Genomic DNA, 22,079 nt, shown 5'->3' on the forward strand with positions numbered 1-22,079 from the left:
AAGGGTCGGGGGGATGCGGGGTCTTTCCTCGCAACACATGCCTCTTAGTTCTTAGGTCTGGTGGCACACCTCTGAACTTTCTCTGAGTTCCGTAGAACGGATGCAAGTTCTCACAAGAGTATACAAAGGATGATGACTGTTAATCGCGGGTATTATGAACCTTCCTTATGAAGAGACTAAAACATACATTTACATTCCCTTAAAAGTACATAGAGTAAGAGCTTCTGTGTACTCATTTCTGGCTTCTTTGTATGCATTGTGGTTTGTGTGTGTGTGTGTGTGTGTGCTTACCTAGTTGTACTCACTGTGTGTGTGTGTGTGTGTGTGTGTGTGAGAGAGAGAGAGAGAGAGAGAGAGAGAGAGAGAGAGAGAGAGAGAGAGAGAGAGAGAGAGATATGCAGTAGATATAAAGAGAAAAATGGGTCGGGAATCATTAAATTAGACAACTAACGGTTAGAAAGGTGAGGTCCAAGCGTGAATAGTTCGATCCTGCAGGTACAAATAGTATACACAAACATTTTTTTTTGTATATATATATATATATATATATATATATATATATATATATATATATATATATATATATATATATATATAATATATATAGAGAGAGAGGAACACGGTGAGGGGGTGGCTGCGACCTTGCCAAGCGCCAAAAAGGGTTCCACACCTTCCGTATGGCTGGCACTCTGGCACCGGTCACTGCCACGCGCACGACCCCCATGCGCAAGCGACTCCGCCAGCACCGAGGACGACCCCTTGATCAAGGAAAAGGACTCCCCAAAGAGGCAATCTCCCGCGTGATACAATAGCTCTCTTCTGCTTTATCCAAATTTGAGTCCGTTGAAAGACCTTGAAAACATTAGCCTAGTACATATCAGTAAGGCAACCGGCATTACTCCAATTCTGAGGACTACTGATATGTGATCGAGGCTTAGGAATATGTTAATGGGATAGCAAGTAGGCTAGTTCAAGAGAGTTGTTCGTGTAGAGGATTGTGGCCGAAGTTATGCTTCGTCGAGTATTTATCAACTCTTATCATGAAGCAAGTGGGGGGGGGGGGGGGAAGTGCCGCTCAATGCAGTGCCTTCCATAGTTGTTCGCGAGGTTCATCAACTACTTCCTGTGGAGGACGGAGTGGCAGGTTGTCAGCTTTCGTACAAGCGGTGACACTCACTGCTGCTCGTGAGGGGACGAAAGGGATGGTGTTAAGAAGGACGAGGGTGGACACGACTTTAATGCTTCCTGTAATGGTCCAGCAGGGAAGGGTGACACGACATCACTGCTTCCTGTAATGGTCCAGCAGGGAAGGGTGACACGACATCACTGCTTCCTGTAATGGTCCAGCAGGGAAGGGTGACACGACATCACTGCTTCCTGTAATGGTCCAGCAGGGAAGGGTGACACGACATCACTGCTTCCTGTAATGGTCCAGCAGGGAAGGGTGACACGACATCACTGCTTCCTGTAATGGACCAGCAGGGAAGGGTGACACGACAATACTGCTTCCTGTAATGGCCCAGCAGGGAAGGGTGACATGACATCACTGCTTCCTGTAATGGTCCAGCAGGGAAGGGTGACACGACATCACTGCTTCCTGTAATGGCCCAGCAGGGAAGGTGACACGACATCAATGCTTTGCTTAAGACGGAGGATGACAGGTCGTTAGTAAATTACCCTTCAGCAGTACAAGGCCCCTCAGAGATGCAACACTCCCCTCAGGGCGGGAGGCGTAGAACACGCTGCCAGGCGCTGCCGCGGGTTAGAGGACACATTATTGGTATTATTGTGCTTGCCAGGGAGGAGGCGACGGATGGGAGAAATGGTAGAGAGATGGAAGAAGAGAGAAAAAGATGAAAGAAGAGGGGAAGAAATTGTGTAACTTTAAAGACTTCCACCCGCGAGTAAACAGTGAATCTATCAATGATTCAACATGAACAGAATGTTGCGGTTGGTGATCAACCCGTCCTCTTAAAAACAACGTCACTTTTGGCTGGTATGCGCACTATGGCCAAATTTGGACGTAATTTGAAATGAAATCCACTCACAAAAGTGACGTTCTGTTCCGTTTTCTATTTGAGTCGTCCGGCGTACGCGCAGAGGTTATAAGAGGACACTTTAAATTCACGTTTTTCATAACGTTTTGAAACTTTATGAGAATTTCCTGCCCACCTAACCTATCAGAGGACCCTTAACTTACTGTTGTTGAAAAAAAAATCCTAAATTTATTTTCATTTTTTTTTTTCATTTTCAAATTACGTCCAAATTCGGCCATACTGGCAAACGGCCAAAAGCGACGTTCTTTTTAAGAGGACAGGTTGCCAGATGGTGGTATTTTGTTGCTATTATATTTCTACCACAGACGTGGCCACACATTTACAATGCTAACCAGAATATATGCCTGAAACGCTATGCGTATTAGTATCTTTGCAACAATGTAAAAATATAATTCTAATGTAATCTCACCAATCCATTGTATCTTCTTGTAAATAAAATATCATTATTATTATTATATACATTTTCTTCTGTTCTCTTTGGATAGGGTTAGAGATCTGTTATACATATAGTTCAGTGATTTATTCAACAATCAACCACTGAAGGTGATTGTAGTGGTTTTAAAATGCGAATCTAACCTACATACATAAATACATACATGTACGTCTGTTCTACATGAACAATGTTCGAGGTGTGTTGTTTTATACATAATACGATTAATGTGCGTTTACAAAGGTGACATGCAACTCTGACCAGCTGACACATACATATATGTTGTGATGGTGGTGAAGGTTGTGGTGATATAGATTGTGTTCATGGTGGTGATGAAGACAATCACTATCATCACAGGTGTGGTGATGGTGATGATAATGATCTTGATAATAGAGGTAGCAATAACGATTGTGGTAATACGGGTGATAATGATTGTTGTAATTGCGCTGGTGAAGGCGGTGACAATGGTGGTGACAATAATTCTTTTACCATGTCGTAGCTCAGTCGATTAAGGCAGCGTCTGGGATCCTCTCGGACGTAGGTTCGAACCCTCGTCACGGCCCTTGTGGATTTGTTCAATAATAATGGTGGTGATGGTGGGGAAGGGACGGCGGGGAATGGAGTATTTAAGGATCACCAAGAGACAGAACTTCCCCTTAATGACTAACATGGGCGTCTGGGATGGCCGGGAGAAAAAAAATAACTTATTTCAGTACATATTTGTCGCCAACGTCTGAGGCGCAAGAAATAACCGCGTAAGGTTCGTACTGGGGCCTAGACACAGTCATGTCAAGTTTGGGGCTTGACACGCCCCTGTAAGATAAATATTGGGACCCGACACGCCACCCCCATTTCTTGCATTCCTTCAGCTCGAAACCTCTTTTCTGACTGTGACTCTTAACTTTCCATCTACCAGGTACTCCCATTCGCAGTTTAGGAATTTTCCTGACCCATTATTCAGATTGAGATTCTTTATTTAGGACAGGTACATACATTTCAGATGAGTTACAAGCATAATGTTGGATTGAAAGAAAAAGGTGGTACATACAATACCTAAAGCCACTAGTACGCGTAGAGTTTCGGGCATTATCGCTTTATATACATTACAGGCGTTGGACTTGTCTGTCAAAGATACGAAAGGGTCATAGGGCCTTAATGCACACAAGTCATTTTTTTTAAGTTATTGGTTTTTGTATGTGGAGGTTATCAATGTGGCTTGCTTCACCCATGGCGACTGTGATTTAGCATGATGGCTATGGTGCGTCTCGTTTACTGACTTATCATGCGGATTTGCTAGTTGGTGAATCTCTGAAGTCGTTAAATGTATTTACCATAATGCATAATGATATGAGGCAGATATTGACAGGACGTGGGGTAGTGCCATCCAGTGGGTGGTGGCACAGGGTGGAGGGTGGCGTGACCTGGGGTTGGGGGAAGCAGTAGGGCATGACAGGTGCGTGGGGTGAGCTAGGGGTTTGGGTTTGTATTTGAGGTGCCAGGGGTGTGTCTGAGAGCGGAGTGTACGACACAAGAGCTGAGGGCGCCGAGTACCACGATAGCACATGATAAGAGGATGTCATGAGGTGAGGTGATGGCATGACTGCCACGGTGACACATGAGAGCAGTGTGTGTACTCACCTAGTTGTACTCACCTAGTTGTGTTTGCGGGGGTTGAGCTCTGGCTCTTTGGTCCCGCCTCTCAACCGTCAATCAACAGGTGTACAGATTCCTGAGCCTATTGGGCTCTATCATATCTACACTTGAAACTGTGTATGGAGTCAGCCTCCACCACATCACTTCCTAATGCATTCCATTTGTCAACCACTCTGACACTAAAAAAGTTCTTTCTAATATCTCTGTGGCTCATTTGGGCGCTCAGTTTCCACCTGTGTCCCCTTGTGCGTGTGCCCCTTGTGTTAAATAGCCTGTCTTTATCTACCCTGTGTGTGTGTGTGTGTGTGTGTGTGTGTGTGTGTGTGTGTGTGTGTGTGTGTGTGTGTGTGTGTGTGTGTGTTAAAACAACTGTGACACAAGAGCACCCAAACACGTGAGCGCCAACAACAATAAACACAAACCAATATTTAATGTGTTCAGCAACAGCCATCTTTCCTTCATGACCAACATATCTCGCACCTCTTATGAAAATAGGTCTCTCAGTACCGTCTTATTGACCTTGAAACAAAAAAAACATGATTTAATAGACCCACATTCTCTCACGCACTCGTTGGTTCAAAGGGAATGAGGGGGGTAACTAACCTAACCTCGGACCATAATTATCCAAGACGAAGGCTTTGATGCAACCCGTCCTCTTAAAAATAACGCTCGTACGTGCTCTATGGCCAAAAAATGGACGTAAATTGAAAAGAAATCGGCTCACAAAAGTGATGTACTGTCCCGTTTTCTGTTTGAGTCCTCCGACTCCCCCAATATAAAACCCTAGAAAATGACACCCCCACAAGGTACTCAGTCAAACTCGACTCAACATCTTGAAGGAAAACTTGTCATAAAGCCCTAATCACTCTACCATCACTCACAAATCTCACCAGCTAAGTCCATGACCTTGCCCCTCATTGGTGGTGAAGGTCATGCCTATGAAGAAACACAAACTGAAACACAAAAGATGATATAGTTGCCATGAAGTTTGAGCTACAGACAAGTGTCTTGGATGTGTATTCCCTAAAAGCATTGACTCAAATGATAAAAAAGAAGTACAGTAATCTTAAGAAAAATAGTGTAACCGAGTGTAACTCTGTGTGCATTTAGTGCATCTAATACATTTAGTGCACAAAATGCGCTGGTGTGCATTAAAAAGAGAGAGAGAGAGAGAGAGAGAGACAGAGACAGAGACAGAGACAGAGACAGAGACAGAGACAGAGACAGTGACAGTGACAGAGAGAGAGAGACAGAGACAGAGACAGAGAGAGAGAGAGAGAGATCATTAACAATATGGGTAACACAAACGACCATAACCAGCACTCCGAGAGCAAAATGGCCAATTTAGTAAACGCGAAACAGAAGTGTAGTTGGAGACCGAAATGCGAGGAATGTTGTAACGGGAGTATTCTAGTTGACGGTGGTAGTGGTGGTTGAGGCGGTGGAAACAGTAGTAGTGGTGATGGTGGTGGTGCAAAACATAGTAGTGATGGTGGTGGCGGTAATAACGATAATGGAGATAGTGATGATGGCAGCACCGGCGACAATTGTGATGATGGTGAACAATGAAGGTTGCGGCCGGCAGAGCTTCCAGCAGCCGGTGTGAACGTCCCGCAGGACAGGAGACCGCTCTGCGGCACCTCTTAAGTAGACTCGTTTATACCATACATACTTAAAATTACACTTCCTGGTAATTCTATTCAACAGCCACAGTCAGACAAAGGTGATCCCTCGGTAAGGATCTCGATTTGGAACATAAATTATTTAACCAATAGAGGTGTTATGAACATATGTAATGGTTTAATGTCCAGGAGCTGGACCGACCACATGGACTCCCACTTTCCTGGAACAGGAAGCCTGTTAAGCTTACTGAGGTGCCCCTAGGCCAGGGGACTCTCCTTTCCGAAGCCTGTTAAGCTCACTGAGGTGCCCCTAAGCCAGGGGACTCTCCTTCCCGAAGCCTGTTAAGCTTACTGTGGTGCCCCTAGGCCAGGGACTCTCCTTCCCGAAGCCTGTTAAGTTTACTGAGGTGCCCCTAGGCCAGGGACTCTCCTTCCCGAAGCCTGTTAAGCTCACTGAGGTGCCCATAAGCCAGGGGACTCTCCTTCCCGAAGCCTGTTAAGCTTACTGAGGTGCCCCTAGGCCAGGGACTCTCCTTCCCGAAGCCTGTTAAGCTCACTGAGGTGCCCCTAAGCCAGGGGACTCTCCTTCCCAAAGCCTGTTAAGCTCACTGAGGTGCCCCTAGGCCAGGGGACTCTCCTTCCCGAAGGATGAAACCCACACCAAATGTTTAATTTCCGGATTCCTGTTTACTGCTAGGTGAGCAGAGGCATCACGTACAAGAAAACATACTCTAACGCTTCAACCTGAGCAGGGGTTGAACCCGGAACATTCAAAGCACGATACCAATGTGTCACATCAACCGAATCGTTAAGTAGCAACAAGAAGAGACAAATATATCCAGGTTAATCATTTAGAAGTACTAATAACCACTGGAGCCGGGCCAGAATTGACCAGGCATTTACGTAACTAGTTACGGAACCTGTGCATCTTTCCTCAAGCGTGACAGCTTTGTGTCCATTTATTAAACACTTCACGAGCGTCGACACTTCACAACCTAAGTTTATTATTATCATTTATTTGATTTATTTATATACAAGAAGGTACATTAGGGTTGTGAGAGTACATAACATTGTTGGTCTTACCTGTGAAGCCACTAACATGCATAGCGTTTCGGACAGCTTCATAAGTAAACAACTTCGCAGTGCTACAGAACTCATAAACTATTTAATAAATGTAAACAAAGCCGCCATGATTGAAGAATGATGCACATTTTCGTACATCAGGCTTGCAAAAATATTTGACGAATCCTGGCCCAGGTGTTTGGAGATGAAGAGAAAACTATGGCCTAGTTACTCATTTAGAAATAGAAATAACTTCCCCTTGGGCAGGTGTTTGGGGACGAAGTGAGGAAGCTGCTCTAGCAAGGCAAAAAGAGCTTGAGTAAGAATAACTATCATCGCTGTCGAAAGTACAAACACTATTTTCGTCACTTCTCAGCTGGGCTTATTAATATACACGTTCGTCCTGACTGTTTACTCACGCGTCCAGGTCACTGACACGCGTGAGGCAGGGGTCGTAGGGGGCATGGGAGGGGTGAGGCAGGGGTCGTGGGGGGCATGGGAGGGGTGAGGCAGGGGTCGTGGGGGGCATGGGAGGGGGTGAGGTAGGGGTCGTGGGGGGCATGGGAGGGGTGAGGCAGGGGTCGTGGGGGGTCTGGAGCAGGGGCTGGGGTGAGGCAGGGGTCGTAGGGGGTCTAGAGCGTGGGAGGGAGTGAGGCAGGGGTCGTGGGGGGGTCTGGATTATGGGAGGAGGGTAAAGCAGGGGTCGTAGTGGGGGGTTCTGGAGCATGGGAGGGGTGAGGCAGGGGTCATGGCGTTCCGTCGCTCCCTGTTCCTAGTTGCCTTACCCAAGAGCATCAAATAAAGGGTCTCGCCTCCTTCCTTCTCTCGTTCCCCTTCCCGAGAGCATCAACGAAGGGTATCATTCCCCTCCTCCAGCTTTCGTTAGCTTTCCCGAGGGCGTCGACGAAAGGTCTGCATCCCTCCCTCTCCTTCGTTGTCTTATCCGAAGGCCTCATCGACGGGCCTCCCTCTCTCATCACCCATACCCATGGGCATCAACACCACCACCTGACTCGTACATCGTTCGCATCCCTCACCTATATTTGCGTCACTCGTGTTTTCTGACCTGTGGTCAGAAAACCACAGTAGGTGTGGGTGTAGTGAGTGTCTGCTCGCTACACCCGCCCCCACAACCCGCCTTACACTTACACTCTGCATACCTTACACCCGGCCCACTGTCTTCATACCCATGTAAACAAATCAAATCTGCTATATCGCAGGCTCTATATGAATAACCATATCAGCTAGGGTCCGTAGCAGGGATTCAGGAATACCGTTATATTACATGTGAGTTTCCTTATAACAAATTATTAATGACTTTTTCCGGTTTGTCGTATCGTGGTATATGTAAGCATTTCTTACCACTGTGCATCACAGTAAAGCCACTACACGGTACGCTCTCCCTGGTGCGTCAACACCGTATATAGTACTGGGTCCTTCTCACCCCACTTTCGTTTTTATTAACATACTTGGGTACATTCGCATTTACAGGGCTACCCTCGGCTATATAAGGTGTCACAGTTTGAGGCAGGAGTTAGCTATGTGATGTTAAGCTCCCCCCATCTTGCAGGATGGTCCGTTGTGAAGGGCAATGCTAGCCACCACTACCAAACTTTGGATACATTGGGAAGTTATCTTCAAGAGCAAGAAAATTTATAAATTAATTGCAGAGATCCAAACCTAATGTCGATAGGTCTAAGGGTCTAACGAATGGGTATTCAGTAATATGAGATCATTTGCCCCAGTTGGTGTTCACAGAGTTCACACGAGGAGAGCCCAAGACTGAGGAATTCATCACCTGCACACGATGAGTCACAATAACGTGGCTGAAGAAATGATGACCAAACTACAACTCAGAAGATGGAGAAGCGGCAACTTTTCGGTCCATCCTGGATCATTATCAAGTCATGTGGACTTGATAATGGTCCACGACGGACCGAAACGTCGTCGCTTTTCTATCTTCTGAGTTGTGGTTTGGTCATCATTCATTCACCTTCAGTCGCCTGCTGTACTTTTTATTTTATGTTTTATTAACACATTTATGTACATCTGCATGTGTACTTTTTTATACATGAGGTACATCTGCATTAGTGTAGCTACCCTAGACTATATGAAGTGGAGTACAGTGTGTCAAAAAAGGTAACTAGGTGATGCTAAAAAATCCCCATCACACAGGATGGTTAGTCATACAGAGGCATGTGATAAGCGGTCTGCACTGGCAGACTCCGGATGCATTTTGAGGATATCATCAACACAAGAGTGAATAAGGTAGCAGTGGTAATACAAGTCCCCACCTCGCAGGATGGTTAGTCATACAGGGCCATGTGTTTAATAGCCTGCACTGGCAAATTTTGGGTACACTGTGAGGATATCTTCAAGAATACGAGAGTGAATAAAGTAATTACAGAGCTCCAGGTAACTCATGCCAACTGGTCTGAAAGGTCTAATAACTGGGCATTCGGTGATGTAGTGTGGGAGATCGTGCCACAGTTCCTGCGCACGAAGTTTGTACGCAGGTTAACAAGCGCCATGATATCTACGGGAATCACACGGATATTTTCACTTACAACTGTCTGTTATAAATATTTTTTTTTTTTTGCGAGTTCGTATTGATACCACTGTTCAGATTCTATAATACATACGACAAAGGACAAGACATTTTGCACTAACACTTAAAACGTTCTATTGGATTACGTAGGAGATGCTACTTAAGATCTGTTTTATTGCATCACTGAATTACAATGGTAAAAGCTATAGACTTTCCTTAATACAAGCGTGGGGAACCAGCGACCTTGTATGGTACTGAGTGCGACCTCCAAAAAGCAATTTAAAATTCACATGAAAAATCAGTAAAAAAATTGTATAATGATCAGCAGGCTTATAATACAACTCTACTGAATTTGCTTTAAAAATCAACCTTAAAATCGATACATTTTTTCCCAGAACTATTTGCAAAATTGATGAAAATGAAGTCGCCTGACTTTCTATTTTAATACCGTCATAACTCATTACGCAACAAAATTAGATTCCTTAAAGATATATTTGAAATGTTCTTCCGTTATGAAGAACATTGAAATGTTTGAAATAAGTCCCTATGACAAAAACTAAATAATGATGTAATCAGAACACTACACCTACGTGAGACCAATCATAAAGTATGCAACCCCTAGCTTTGAGTCCCCCCCCCCACCGAGCTCACACGGAAACTTGAAAACGTACAGAGGTTTGTAACGAAGCTTACCTAGAAATTACGTGGGATTGGGAGTGAAGAAAGGGTGATAAAGCTGAACCTAACGACGCAAGGAAAGAGAAGATAGAAGACAAGATAAAAAACATAAAATAGGGAAATTTAAAAGGGGGAAAACAAATCTAAAGATATACAAAGAATACCAATTAAACTAGAGGTATCGGTGAGGAAATACTACTTAAGCGTAATAAAAGGAAAATGGAATGAACTAGTACCAGGTAGAGGATAATTCCATCTACAATTTAAAAACTAGACGTGATACGAGAAATTTGGGTAGAAAGTGATTGCATTAGACGACTGACAGCTGGGAAATAAATGGCCCAAGCACTGAAACCGAATTCTTCAGGCACAAATTGATGAGTACACACACACACACACACAAACACACACACACACACACACACACACACACACACACACACACACACACACACACACACACACACACACCACACACACACACACACACGTATGTGTGTTTTAGCTACAACGAAAAAGTACTTTCTTTATATATATAATCAATCATTAAAATAAGGTATGCTGGCAACAATTACTGACACGATGTAAATAATATGCAATTCAACTCGAGAAAACATAATGAGACTATTATAATAAAAAAACCATTAAAACAAAGAATATGCAAGACAACATTCTTGATACAAGACAACAGATGGAGACACAAGACTCGCCGCCACTAAGCAGGAGGAAGACACGCCTATTGACAAACATGCCCAAATGCTGCCGTCACATCATACTAAGAGCATCTCCTGTGAGATCTGTTTTTAGCTGCTTAAGCGAAGGTTTTGGCAGCGGAGCTCTTGGAAGGGGGCCAGTCGCGATGACGCGAGAGGCCCGACACATCAACACAGATGTGTGTGTAGGCTTCGTCTTCTGCATATCTGATGAGAGGTAGTCGTGGTTCGTTTAGTGGTCCTCGTTTGATTTGACTTTGTAAACAGGAGTCTCGTTCTTTTCACACACACCACCTTTCAGTGCACTTGTCTAGCGTAGGTCAGTGCAACACCCCACGTCTGCTCAACATGTTCTCCTAGTGACTTCATTAGCAAAATATCTTCGTGTCCGTTTGGTCTTGCTTGACATTAATGTCTGTCATGAACTTCTTTCCAAAGTTTTTCACAATTATTCTTTCAAAAGCTGCGTAATGGTCAAACTTTAGTCCAATTATATTTCACTCAGTAACTTTTACTTAAAAAAACATCCCCTGACGCCATTTTCAAGAGAACAATTAAATATATTATATATTCCCTTCCTATCACCAACAGATCCTCCTCCGGGTGCTCAAGACACACCCCGCCTGTTTTCAATGATATATATATATATATATATATATATATATATATATATATATATATATATATATATATATATATATATATATATATATATATATATATATATATATGCCACAACTCTCCTAAACACGAGAGTCAAGTATACAACTTTAGAACACTTTCCCACCAGGAGACTCGAACCCTAGCCAGCACAGAAGCCTTCCAGCAACTGGCATAACAGGTACGCACCTGTTATGCCAGTTGCTGGAAGGCTTCTGTGCTGGCTAGGGTTCGAGTCTCCTGGTGGGAAAGTGTTCTAAAGTTGTATATATATATATATATCACTGCTAAATTCTTCAACAAGTTATAACATAAACGCCAACGATAAAGACAGACGGAGACAACACATGAACTAATATTTTATTGCGGCCTCATTTTATAATTAGTTCTGATACAGGCTATTAATAAGGTCATCCTGGGGAAGGTCAGTACTTGGCCTAGGAGGAGGGGAGGGACTCGATGACCCTAAGTTCAGGCTTCCTGTCCCCGACAACGTTTATAACGCTAAATGAATGCTGACTACCTACAGTCAGTGCTCACTGATGAAGGTATGATGAAGGTTTACCATAAGAAACCATTGGTTGGTTTACCATAAGTTTACCATTGTGACTCTCACATTAGGTGTATTGCAGCTTCCCAGACTATATTTATATTTAATTCGGGCAGTGTATACGTAAGATCTGGATAATTCAACATGGGCCCGTGTACCACATGTATGACTTTGTACCACATGCATGGGACTTGTACCACATGCATGGGACTTGTACCACATGCATGGGACTTGTACCACATGCATGGGCCTTGTACCACATGCATGGGCCTTGTACCATATGCATGGGACTTGTACCACATGCATGGCCTTGTACCACATGCATGGGCCTTGTACCACATGCATGGGACTTGTACCACATGCATGGGACTTGTACCACATGCATGGGACTTGTACCACATACTTGGGACTTGTACCACATGCATGGCCTTGTACCACATGCATGGCCTTGTACCACATGCATGGGACTTGTACCACATGCATGGGACTTGTACCACATACTTGGGACTTGTACCACATGCATGGGACTTGTACCACATGCATGGGACTTGTACCACATGCATGTACCACGTAAAACCCTGATGGAAAGACTAACAACAAGAGTACCGAACGGTCTTCACCGATTAGGATCACAAATTAAGTCAATATTGTTTAAATTATTGTACTAACTAAAAAACGGGTACGATCCCTAAAGGTTTAAGACAAAATTACCAAATGCTGGACCGAAGAATGTGACCTTTGATACCAAAGTTGTTAAGGATATGTTCCTAAAGATTCCCGGACTGTTGCATGAAGGATCTGGGCGCTCTTTTCCAAGTTCCGAAAATAATAATTAAATAGATAATAATAATAATAGGGATAAATAATTAAATAATTAAAAATAATTAGATAATTAAAATAATAATAGGGTGCCGGTCGGCCGAGCGGACAGCACGCTGGACTTGTGATCCTGTGGTCCTGGGTTCGATCCCAGGCGCCGGCGAGAAACAATGGGCAGAGTTTCTTTCACCCTATGCCCCTGTTACCTAGCAGTAAAATAGGTACCTGGGTGTTAGTCAGCTGTCACAGGCTGCTTCCTGGGGGTGGAGGCCTGGTCGAGGACCGGGCCGCGGGGACACTAAACAGCTCCGAAATCATCTCAAGATAACCTCAAGATAACCTCAAGATAGTTAATGACATGAACATATGCGAAGATATGTGGTAAGCACTGGTTGGGTGGGAATGTATTGCAACATGAAGGAAATGTGCTAAGGGTTACCATGCGTTTGTATTTTCCCAGACATATCCTATTTTCCCAGACATATCCTATTTTCCCAGACATATCCTATTTTCCCAGACATATCCTATTTTTTCCCGGGCTGTCCGGGAGGAATTTGTGAATATCTAAAAACTTTCCAGATTGACGACACATATATGCCAACCCCATAGTGGACAGGTCACCAAACTTTCAAACCTCCTCTCTCTCTTTATACCCACATCCTCTTCCAGAATTTCACCTCCCCATTCCTCTACCCACCTCATCCTTTCCAAACTCTTTGGACATCAAAGTCAAAGATCACGCGAGAGTGAGTGGTGAGTTGGGCTGGTCCTTCAAGTTTGCCGCAGATTTTAGTTCTCGTCTCATACAGATTTGATTGATTGATAAAGATTAAGCCACTCAAGAGGTGGCACGGGCATGAATAGCCCGTAAGTGGTAGACTTTTTTTTTTAGCAAATGTATACTTTGTGCTGAGGTCGCATTTAATCGTCAGGCTGCTATCGCGGGGAGGATACTGCTTCACAGTATTTATGAGGGTCTCCAGCTGCTGGACACTTTTCATGACCAGAAGAGTGGCAGTGTTGATGGCTTCAGGATGGTTACTGCAAGATTCAGGGACTCTTAAAGCTCTTCTGAGGTCGTTGGTTGCTTCACAATCCAGGAAATAGTGAAATGGTGGCTTTTCTGTGATTATTTGGCAGAAGATGCATTCCCCCTCTGTCTGGGTTCACCAATCTCCCAGTTGCATCTGTAACCTAGTCTCATATACAGGTATGATAATATTTACACAATGCAACGTAGTTAATATCAGTCTCATTTTTGGGTCCGCACCATGCACGGTAGTGTTTATTCAAGAGATTTTTACTGAGAATTACATTTTCATGCCCAAAACAGTGTCAAAGGTGTTAATTCTCTGCAGAACAAAAGACGAAATTCCAGTATTTTCGAAGTGGTAGAAGAGAAAAGAGAAGCCGAGTGCTTGGTATGCCGGCCTGGTACATACGTCTTGGCGCTAATGATGTATAAACAACCACAGGTCAGACAAATTTGACCTACAGAGAAGTAGGCTTGGACATACGTGAAGAGGAAACCCCTAAGAGCTGGCGAAAGGAATGGAAAGAATTCTCTATTTACAAAACGGTGCAGTAAACGTAAATAATTGGACTACACTTTTGAGGCAGCATTATTTTCTTATAGATATTGCATATAGCCATGTAGAACCCAGCATGACTCAGATGTAACGGGAGTTGGTAGACGCTGGTGTAACTCTCGCACTCTGCCTTGTGGAATGTCCGCTTTGTTTAATGTTCATATATGGGAAGACGGGCGGCAGTACCGATGGCGCGCGAAGCTGTCCACGACACACTCAGCACGCAGCGCCTGTGTTTACTCTTCACCCGCTTCACGCCACGCTTATTGTGTAGTGGTGACCGTGATGGGGGTTGTGTAGCGGTGACAACAGTGATGCGGTTGTAATGTTAACTGTTCCATCATCCCTGCGGTCCCTGTGGCGAAGTGGTAAGACGCTCGCCTGGCGTTTCGTGAGCTCTTTGTCCTGGGTTCGTATCCTGGCCGGGGAGGATTTACTGGGTGTCAATCCTTAACTGTAGCCTCTGTTTAACCCAACAGTAAAATGGGTACCAGTTTGTTAAACGATTTGGCGAGGTCGTATTCCGGGGAACATGGGATTAAGGACAGTGCAAGTTGCGAAACCAGACACCTTCTATAAAGATGGATTTAAGTTACCCTTACGAACAATGACCACCTTGAATATACAATCTATCACCAGGAGCCTCAAATGAGAAGCTTGGTATAGGAAGGTATTTTGGAGGCAGCTCGCCAAATCTCAAAGTGCCTACAGTTGCCCAATCGAACCAATAAGGCTAGGTCTATCCTCATTGGCGCACTTCTGCTTTACTTGAGGGCCACTAACACAAATGGCCTCGACGGGAACAGGGAGCCGGCGGCATGTCGAAGGTCTCCCCATTTGTATTGATGATCTTTTTCCAGTTGGACGTTCAAATTTCACAGTGTTGGCATTTACGGCTTCGGCGGGTTGGCGGTTCCATGGGTTTATAACCCTGAGGGTCTGACTGACCAATTAGAAAGCCAACGAAATGGCTAGGAAGTAGGACGCCTCCAGACATTCCTGAGGGGAGCATTCAAGCGCTGACTGCCACAAGAGAACAGCTTTACATCTGTAAGCAAAGGAAGCTGTCCCCTAAGCAGCGAGCGCTACTTTAAGTTAATTGCAGGCGGTAGTCGCGAGTTGTACACAAAAAGTTATTCTTCCCTCATCATTTAAACGATGAGAAGAAGTTAAGAGAAAGTTACATTATTTGTTGAGATATAGTAGTAACCATGAGGATGGGGCTGTACAATGATAACCATGGGGATGAGGTTGTGTACTGGAAACCATGGTGATGGGGTTGTATAATGGTAACCATGGTGATGGGGCTGTGTAGTGGTAACCATGGTGATGGGGTTGCATAATGGTAACCATGGTGATGGGGTTGAATAATGGTAACCATGGTGATGGGGTTGAATAATGGTAACCATGGTGATGGGGCTGTGTAGTGGTAACCATGGTGATGAGGTCTAACTAAATGACTATAACGAAAGTATTGACAATTGGCGACGACAGCAACACGGCGGTTATAACCAAGCGAGAACAGTAATGAAGACAAGACTGGGAATAGTAATACCTCGGATAAACAGGGACGTCATGCTGATAATGACACTAACAGTTCAAATAAAGATGACCATTCACCTATACTCAACTACATGACACATGTAACCCTCACCAGCTACAATACACACACACACGCAGGATACATCTATCAAGACCCAGCAGGCAGAGTAGATCCTCAGACAGGGTGTACTCACCCTCTTGTCGTCGAAACTCTGAGGCAGCTGCTGAAGGGAGAACTTCCTGCCGAGGGAGTGCGTGTGGGGAGACGGCTGGAGCGTCTTGGGCTGTAGCGGTGGGTACTGGGCGTGGGCGGAGGCCGGCGTGACAGGCGTGGAAATGGAATTAGTATTGGAGTTCACAGTTGTGTTGAGATCAAGCACAGACTGAGGCAATCCCATCCGGATTTCCTCGTCACTGTGGGGGGGACAAGAGTGGTAGTTCTTAATGGCGGCGTTGTGTCTCAAGTTTAGGTTAGAATGACAATGCACCTACAGTACTACCTTACCTGAAGTTACCTAAAGTACCCGAATTTACCAGAGGGGGCCATTATCTCTCTAGTGGCTTCTACGAGGGAAGGAAGCCGGCAGCTTGTCAAATATCCTCCATTGTGCCTGATGACTTTTTCCCTTAATAGAAGTCTTAGGATATACGAGGGTAAGGAGAGTCTACAAAGCACTTGATCTAGCCCATTACTAATGGGGAAAGACGTGAATTCTGCATAAGTTTCTAGAGGCTTTAGATAAAATGCTTCTTAAGTCCACATTCTCTCATGCCTGAATTCAGACAAGTTGGAGATTCATTTATAAAAATATAATGAATACAAATGAAAATACATAGGTATGCCATGGATATTTGGAGTGTGGAGTGCGGTGAAGGTGGAGCAGGTGAGGGTGAATTCAGGTGAAGGTACAGCAGGTGTAGATACAGTAGTTGGGGGTACAGTAGTTGGGGGTACAGTAGTTGGAGGTACAGTAGTTGGAGGTACAGTAGTTGGAGGTAGAGCTGATGGTAGGAGGATGAACTCAGTCCATCATAGTAGCATGCCTGAAAAAAGGTAAATGACTGAGGATAGGAGCATACCAGAGGGAAGGTAAACGACTGAGGATAGGAGCATACCAGAGGGAAGGTAAATGACTGAGGATAGGAGCATACCAGAGGGAAGGTAAGTATAGGAGAGGACTTGTGTATCACACTGGAGATGACAGCTACAAACTGTATTTCCTTGCAAGCTGATGCTCGTCAGTCACTCACATTTCTACTCACTCTTCCGCATTATATCTCAGATGAGTACAATCCCTCCTCCTTACATCCGTAAACTAGATTTGTATAAAAATGTTTTTTTTAATCTCTTAAAAGCGGAAGCAAATAATTTCACGAGTAACCTACATTAAAACAGACACAGCCAATCACAATAACGAAACTAAACTCATCATCAGATTTCTACCTGTCTGTAAAAATAAAGTAGGTTACCTTGCGTTACCTTGCGATGGTTTCGAGGCTCAATGTCCCAGCGGCCCGGTCCTCGACCAGGCCTCCCGGTTGGTCGTCTAGTCAACCAGGCTGTTAGACGCGGCTGCTCGCAGCCTGACGTATGAATCACAGCCTGGTTGATCAGGTATCCTTTGGAGGTGTTTATCAAGTTCTCTACTACTAGGTTGCAAATGTTGCTGGACAATTTTCAAGGAAAAGGCTTTTCAGACAGCAGGGGAGCAGAAGCCTACACTGTACGGGATGGGTTTATACAAATGTATCAGTCTGAACTTTCCATGGAGGTAATGTAGGCATAAAACGTGGGGACATATTGTGAACATTGGCAAGAGACTCATACAGGTTCGCCATTATCGCAGTAAACTATGGCAAAGTAGAGCATGGAACAGATGCAATGGTTCAAACACAACAGACGTGAATGGGGCAACCCGACCTAAGACCAAGTTCATTCCATCCAGCGGTCGACCCTAAAGATGCATTCATCAGTTTAATATACTGTTCATTCAAAATATTAATTTTCTCAAATATAAATTAATATTCTTATATATTAGTATATTGTACATATTTAGGCACTGGTTAGGTTAGGTGTTTAGGTTCTGTTGGCGATTATTTGTACTTGTAGTACGTGGGTGAAGCATTTACAGCGTTGTGGTCCGAACAAAAGTCGTCAGCGAAGCACTTGTTTCGGAAGTGTTCGGATGTCATCAGTTTTGAGTCGTGTGTAAACCGTTTTTCATTCATAAACAGGGGGGTTGGCGGGTGGATGGAATGGATTTGATCTTTGTCAATGAGGACGGGCTGGAATGGGGACATCGGAGGGTCCGCACGAAGTACTGATCGTAGCGATCTTGTAACAATGGAGCACCAATTTCCACATATAAAGTATGAATAAATAGGGGGATGAGGGGCCACCTGGCCAGAAAGTCTGTAGGACACATGCTTGAGATTGCCGGACATCACTGGCAACGGGTGACCAGACCACATTCAGCGGTGGTAAGCAACAGTTGTAGTACTATATCAGTCAATATCATTAACCCCGAAGCTATAGTTCACTAACTACAATCAGTCATATGACTGATTATAGGCGTGGAACCCAATTTGCAATATTACAGGAGTGCATCTTCATATCCGTTGATAGTGATCAAATTGGCACACCGTCCTAAACATCGTACACACATCACTATATCAATCAAAATAAGAATATCGCTCAATATTGTGAAATTCAAGTGGAACCGCATCAAGATATTGCTGCGACAGCCTAGACAACACGCGACCCTGGGTGTGTACACTGCAGCATAACCCAACCATGTTGTGTGGTATCTGAGCAACTTCTCCGCTTACAAAGAACGTCTCATTTCGATCGTATGCGTTACATAAGGCCAAAAAATGTCGTGCTTAAAAATGGAAGCGGCTGGCGAAAGTGACGTACTGTCCCGATTTCTGTTTAGGGTCTTGCGATAGGTTAGGAGAGGACACTTTAAATTTACCGTTTTCTTGACGTTGGCAAACCTTAGGAGGACGGGCTGATCTGAGAGTGTGTACCTGTAAGTTGTACGGACAAACTCTACGTTAAGTAAGACCACACGTGATTAAAGAATCCGTTCATTTACTCTGCCTCTAAGCACACAGCGATTGTTAGAGACCTGCATGTGAAATAATTAGATAATTACTTTCTGGAAGAAAACCGACACAAAACTACCTAGTCAAATCAACTACCAGGTCCGAGGCCTAAATACCAACATCAATCTTCTGATTATATTTAAAGCATTATTTTAATTACAGCTCAATCAGAGTCTTTCGATATATGATTTCAGCAACGGTTGGTGTTGTATGGTCCTTTGCAACCTTGATGTATTCTGAAACCGAGATTATGATGTTGGAGCATGGTGGCCGCTTCCTGGTCTATTATTCTATCAGCCTTGGTAGTGAGGTATCGGGAGGAGTTGAGTTGCCAGAAGCAATGGACTTCCCATTTCCTCCCTTCTCAGAGCACACCGGATAAGACAGATCTGATAACCTTGGAAACGTATACAGCCCAGCAGAGTTTGGCGAGCCCTTTAAGTTCGGACACAAGGTCCAGAGAACATTGCTAGATGCGGGGTTAAACCTCTGGTTAATGTACAGCGATATTCATCCGGTGAAGAGTATCTTCTAAAACGTCACATCTGAATGATTAGTGATTCTGTTCTGGGAGTATTGTCTGAGGGATCATTGTTATCACGCAGAGTTCCGAGTGGGTGTTTGTCTGGTGGAGCTCGTGCTCTGGTGATGTCTTTGGAAGCAAATGTCTCCTCAAAAAGTGATTATTTAGATTGCATATGCAATATTTCACTTTTGTATTTGTATTGAGTTTTAATTGTTAGCTTTTACAGAATTGTTTTGCATTATTACGGTGAGTGTTTCTTGCTCTGGGGGCAAGCTGAAAAGTTCAGATAGATATTATCCATGTTTGTGGGAACTGTTAATTGTTGTTCTTCCAGGGAAGGGCGAAAGGAATTCCGACACTGACCTGAGGTATTAATTTGACAAACAGTATAATAAACATTGAGAGCTTTAGGACGTCACTGTCCGAAAACTCATTTTTACGTATGGAAAATCTTACCTGATAACGTAAATGTTCATTTACAATGCTCATACATTATTAGTTTTAATGAGATGTTCAGTGTGTCAGGAGTAAGACGCCAAGTGTCGGTTAATCTGAATTTTTCCTGGTTCCTGTGATATACTACAACGTCTTAGATACCCAAGATTAAGTATATCAAAATCCTGACCATTCAGGAACGTACCATAAAGCATGACCAATCAAGGCACACCAGCTGTGTGCCTCAGCCAATAAGGATTCGTCAGTAAGATGGAGAACATGGCCCTTCCCCCCAATGTCTAGAAAATCCAGTCTAGTCAGTGAGCAGGTATGGTGTTGACCCCAAGAGGAATCGATTCACTGTCGAGTACGAAAAAGCAGTCATAGTAGCTGGGCACACGACAGGAGCTGAAAAGGAAGCTGCCAAATATGGTGAGTGGCAGCAGGCACACTGACCTCAGACACAGCTTCGCTCTAACGCAGGATATTGATGTGACTGTGAGAGAGGGCCTGTCACGACTCCCTTTCTGGGTGTAAAACCCAGATTGATACATAGGTCAAATAGCTTGGAAGGTCTTGCAGGAAAGCGCAACAGTCTCGACACAAGAGATTAGATGAATGTATGTATGCACTGTATGTAAGAGAGAGAGATGTATGTATGCAAGACATGGCATGTTATAATGTATGCAAGACGTGGCACTGATAAAAAGTAATCCATGAGCAATCAACACTCCAGCTGACAGTGGGACAATCAACACTCCAGATGACAGTGGGACAATCAACACTCCAGATGACAGTGGGACAGTCAACACCCTAGTTAACAGTGGGACAATCAACACTCCAGCTGACAGTGGGACAATCAACACTCCAGCTGACAGTGGGACAATCAACACTCCAGATGACAGTGGGACAATCAACACTCCAGATGACAGTGGGACAATCAACACCCTAGTTAAGAGTGGGACAATCAACACTCCAGCTGACAGTGAGACAAAGACACTGCCAATAGGAAAAAACTAATTTCGACTCAAATAACACCTATAAAGTTATGGGAATGTTTGGGAGAGCTGAACAAGTGTGACCGACTGATAAATCGATAAATAAAATTATATATCACAGTAATCAAGGGGTCATTCACTGGCGTCACATCGACACTAGTAATCTATCCTAAGAGTCATGTTTACTGCCTCAGCTAGACCCCCCAGTATGAAACTCAATCCAAAAGACAAAGGCTCTCAGACCCAACAGGACCACAATGCTTATTCCTAGAGAATGCAACACTCTTAAATCCCATTGCTTTAGATTAGATAAACAAGACGCTCACGGGACCTAGGAACACGCAATCCCCTCCACCAAGATAAGAAAGTGTTCCAAGGGGCTGCTGATTATCATACAGAAAGAGTAAGACGTGAACACCTTACATTATTTTACAGAAACTTTATGTTAGTAGCCGTAATAAAGCAGAAGCACCATCAACCATAATAAAGAAGAAGTACTATCAACCTTAATAAAAAAAAAGAGGCACTACTAACATTTGGCCATTGAGGGGGTGAAGTAGTTAAGGTTTGGTGTAGGTATTTTGTTGGTTGACTTTCCCAAGAGACAGGCGTGCACAGACACATCAACACGCAAGCAGCGATGGACTAGGACACACCACACAAGCCAAAACAGCAAGTTGGAGCCACGTACATGTGGTCGCTGAGGTTGGGAAGACTGGGGCTGGTGGTGGCACGGATCGAAGCCTTGCTGGGAAGCGCTGTTATAGCTTCATTCTTCCCAGAACCTGTAAAATATATATCAACAAAATATGTAAATACAGATAAACATTAATATCTTCCACACAGACAAGCATGGCGTAGAATTGGTATTATGATACTCTAGTAAAATTGTCACCTCTTCATACGACTGTATGTAAAGTGCTTACAAAGATTTAACAGTTAAAATGTTGAAATTGCTGACGCAAATGCGTCTCCCTACCATTTCTTCTCACATAGATACTAGAATCACCATATCTGACTATACTTATGGACTTCCTCTCCTCCTGCTATGTACAAATTACCTTTAATACTCTCTCTCCATCCCTCTGC

The 22,079-nt window shown here is 44.0% G+C and overlaps 1 protein-coding gene across 18 annotated transcripts in view; it reads right to left on the bottom strand.

Annotated features, from left to right (window-relative positions):
* Positions 1 to 22,079, bottom strand: part of LUBEL (Linear Ubiquitin E3 ligase) — a 123,542-nt gene that overhangs the window by 71,226 nt on the left and 30,237 nt on the right. For 17 of the 18 annotated variants that reach the window (XM_069339842.1, XM_069339846.1, XM_069339840.1 and 14 more), the window contains 2 exons: positions 21,682 to 21,775; positions 16,118 to 16,337 (listed from right to left, as the gene is read on the bottom strand). In XM_069339842.1, the coding sequence (XP_069195943.1) occupies positions 16,118 to 16,337; positions 21,682 to 21,775 (314 nt within the window). The other variant, XM_069339852.1, reaches the window with a different exon arrangement.

This window comes from Procambarus clarkii, chromosome 42 (genome assembly GCF_040958095.1).
Source record: "Procambarus clarkii isolate CNS0578487 chromosome 42, FALCON_Pclarkii_2.0, whole genome shotgun sequence".
Classification (NCBI taxonomy): Eukaryota; Metazoa; Arthropoda; class Malacostraca; order Decapoda; family Cambaridae; genus Procambarus; species Procambarus clarkii.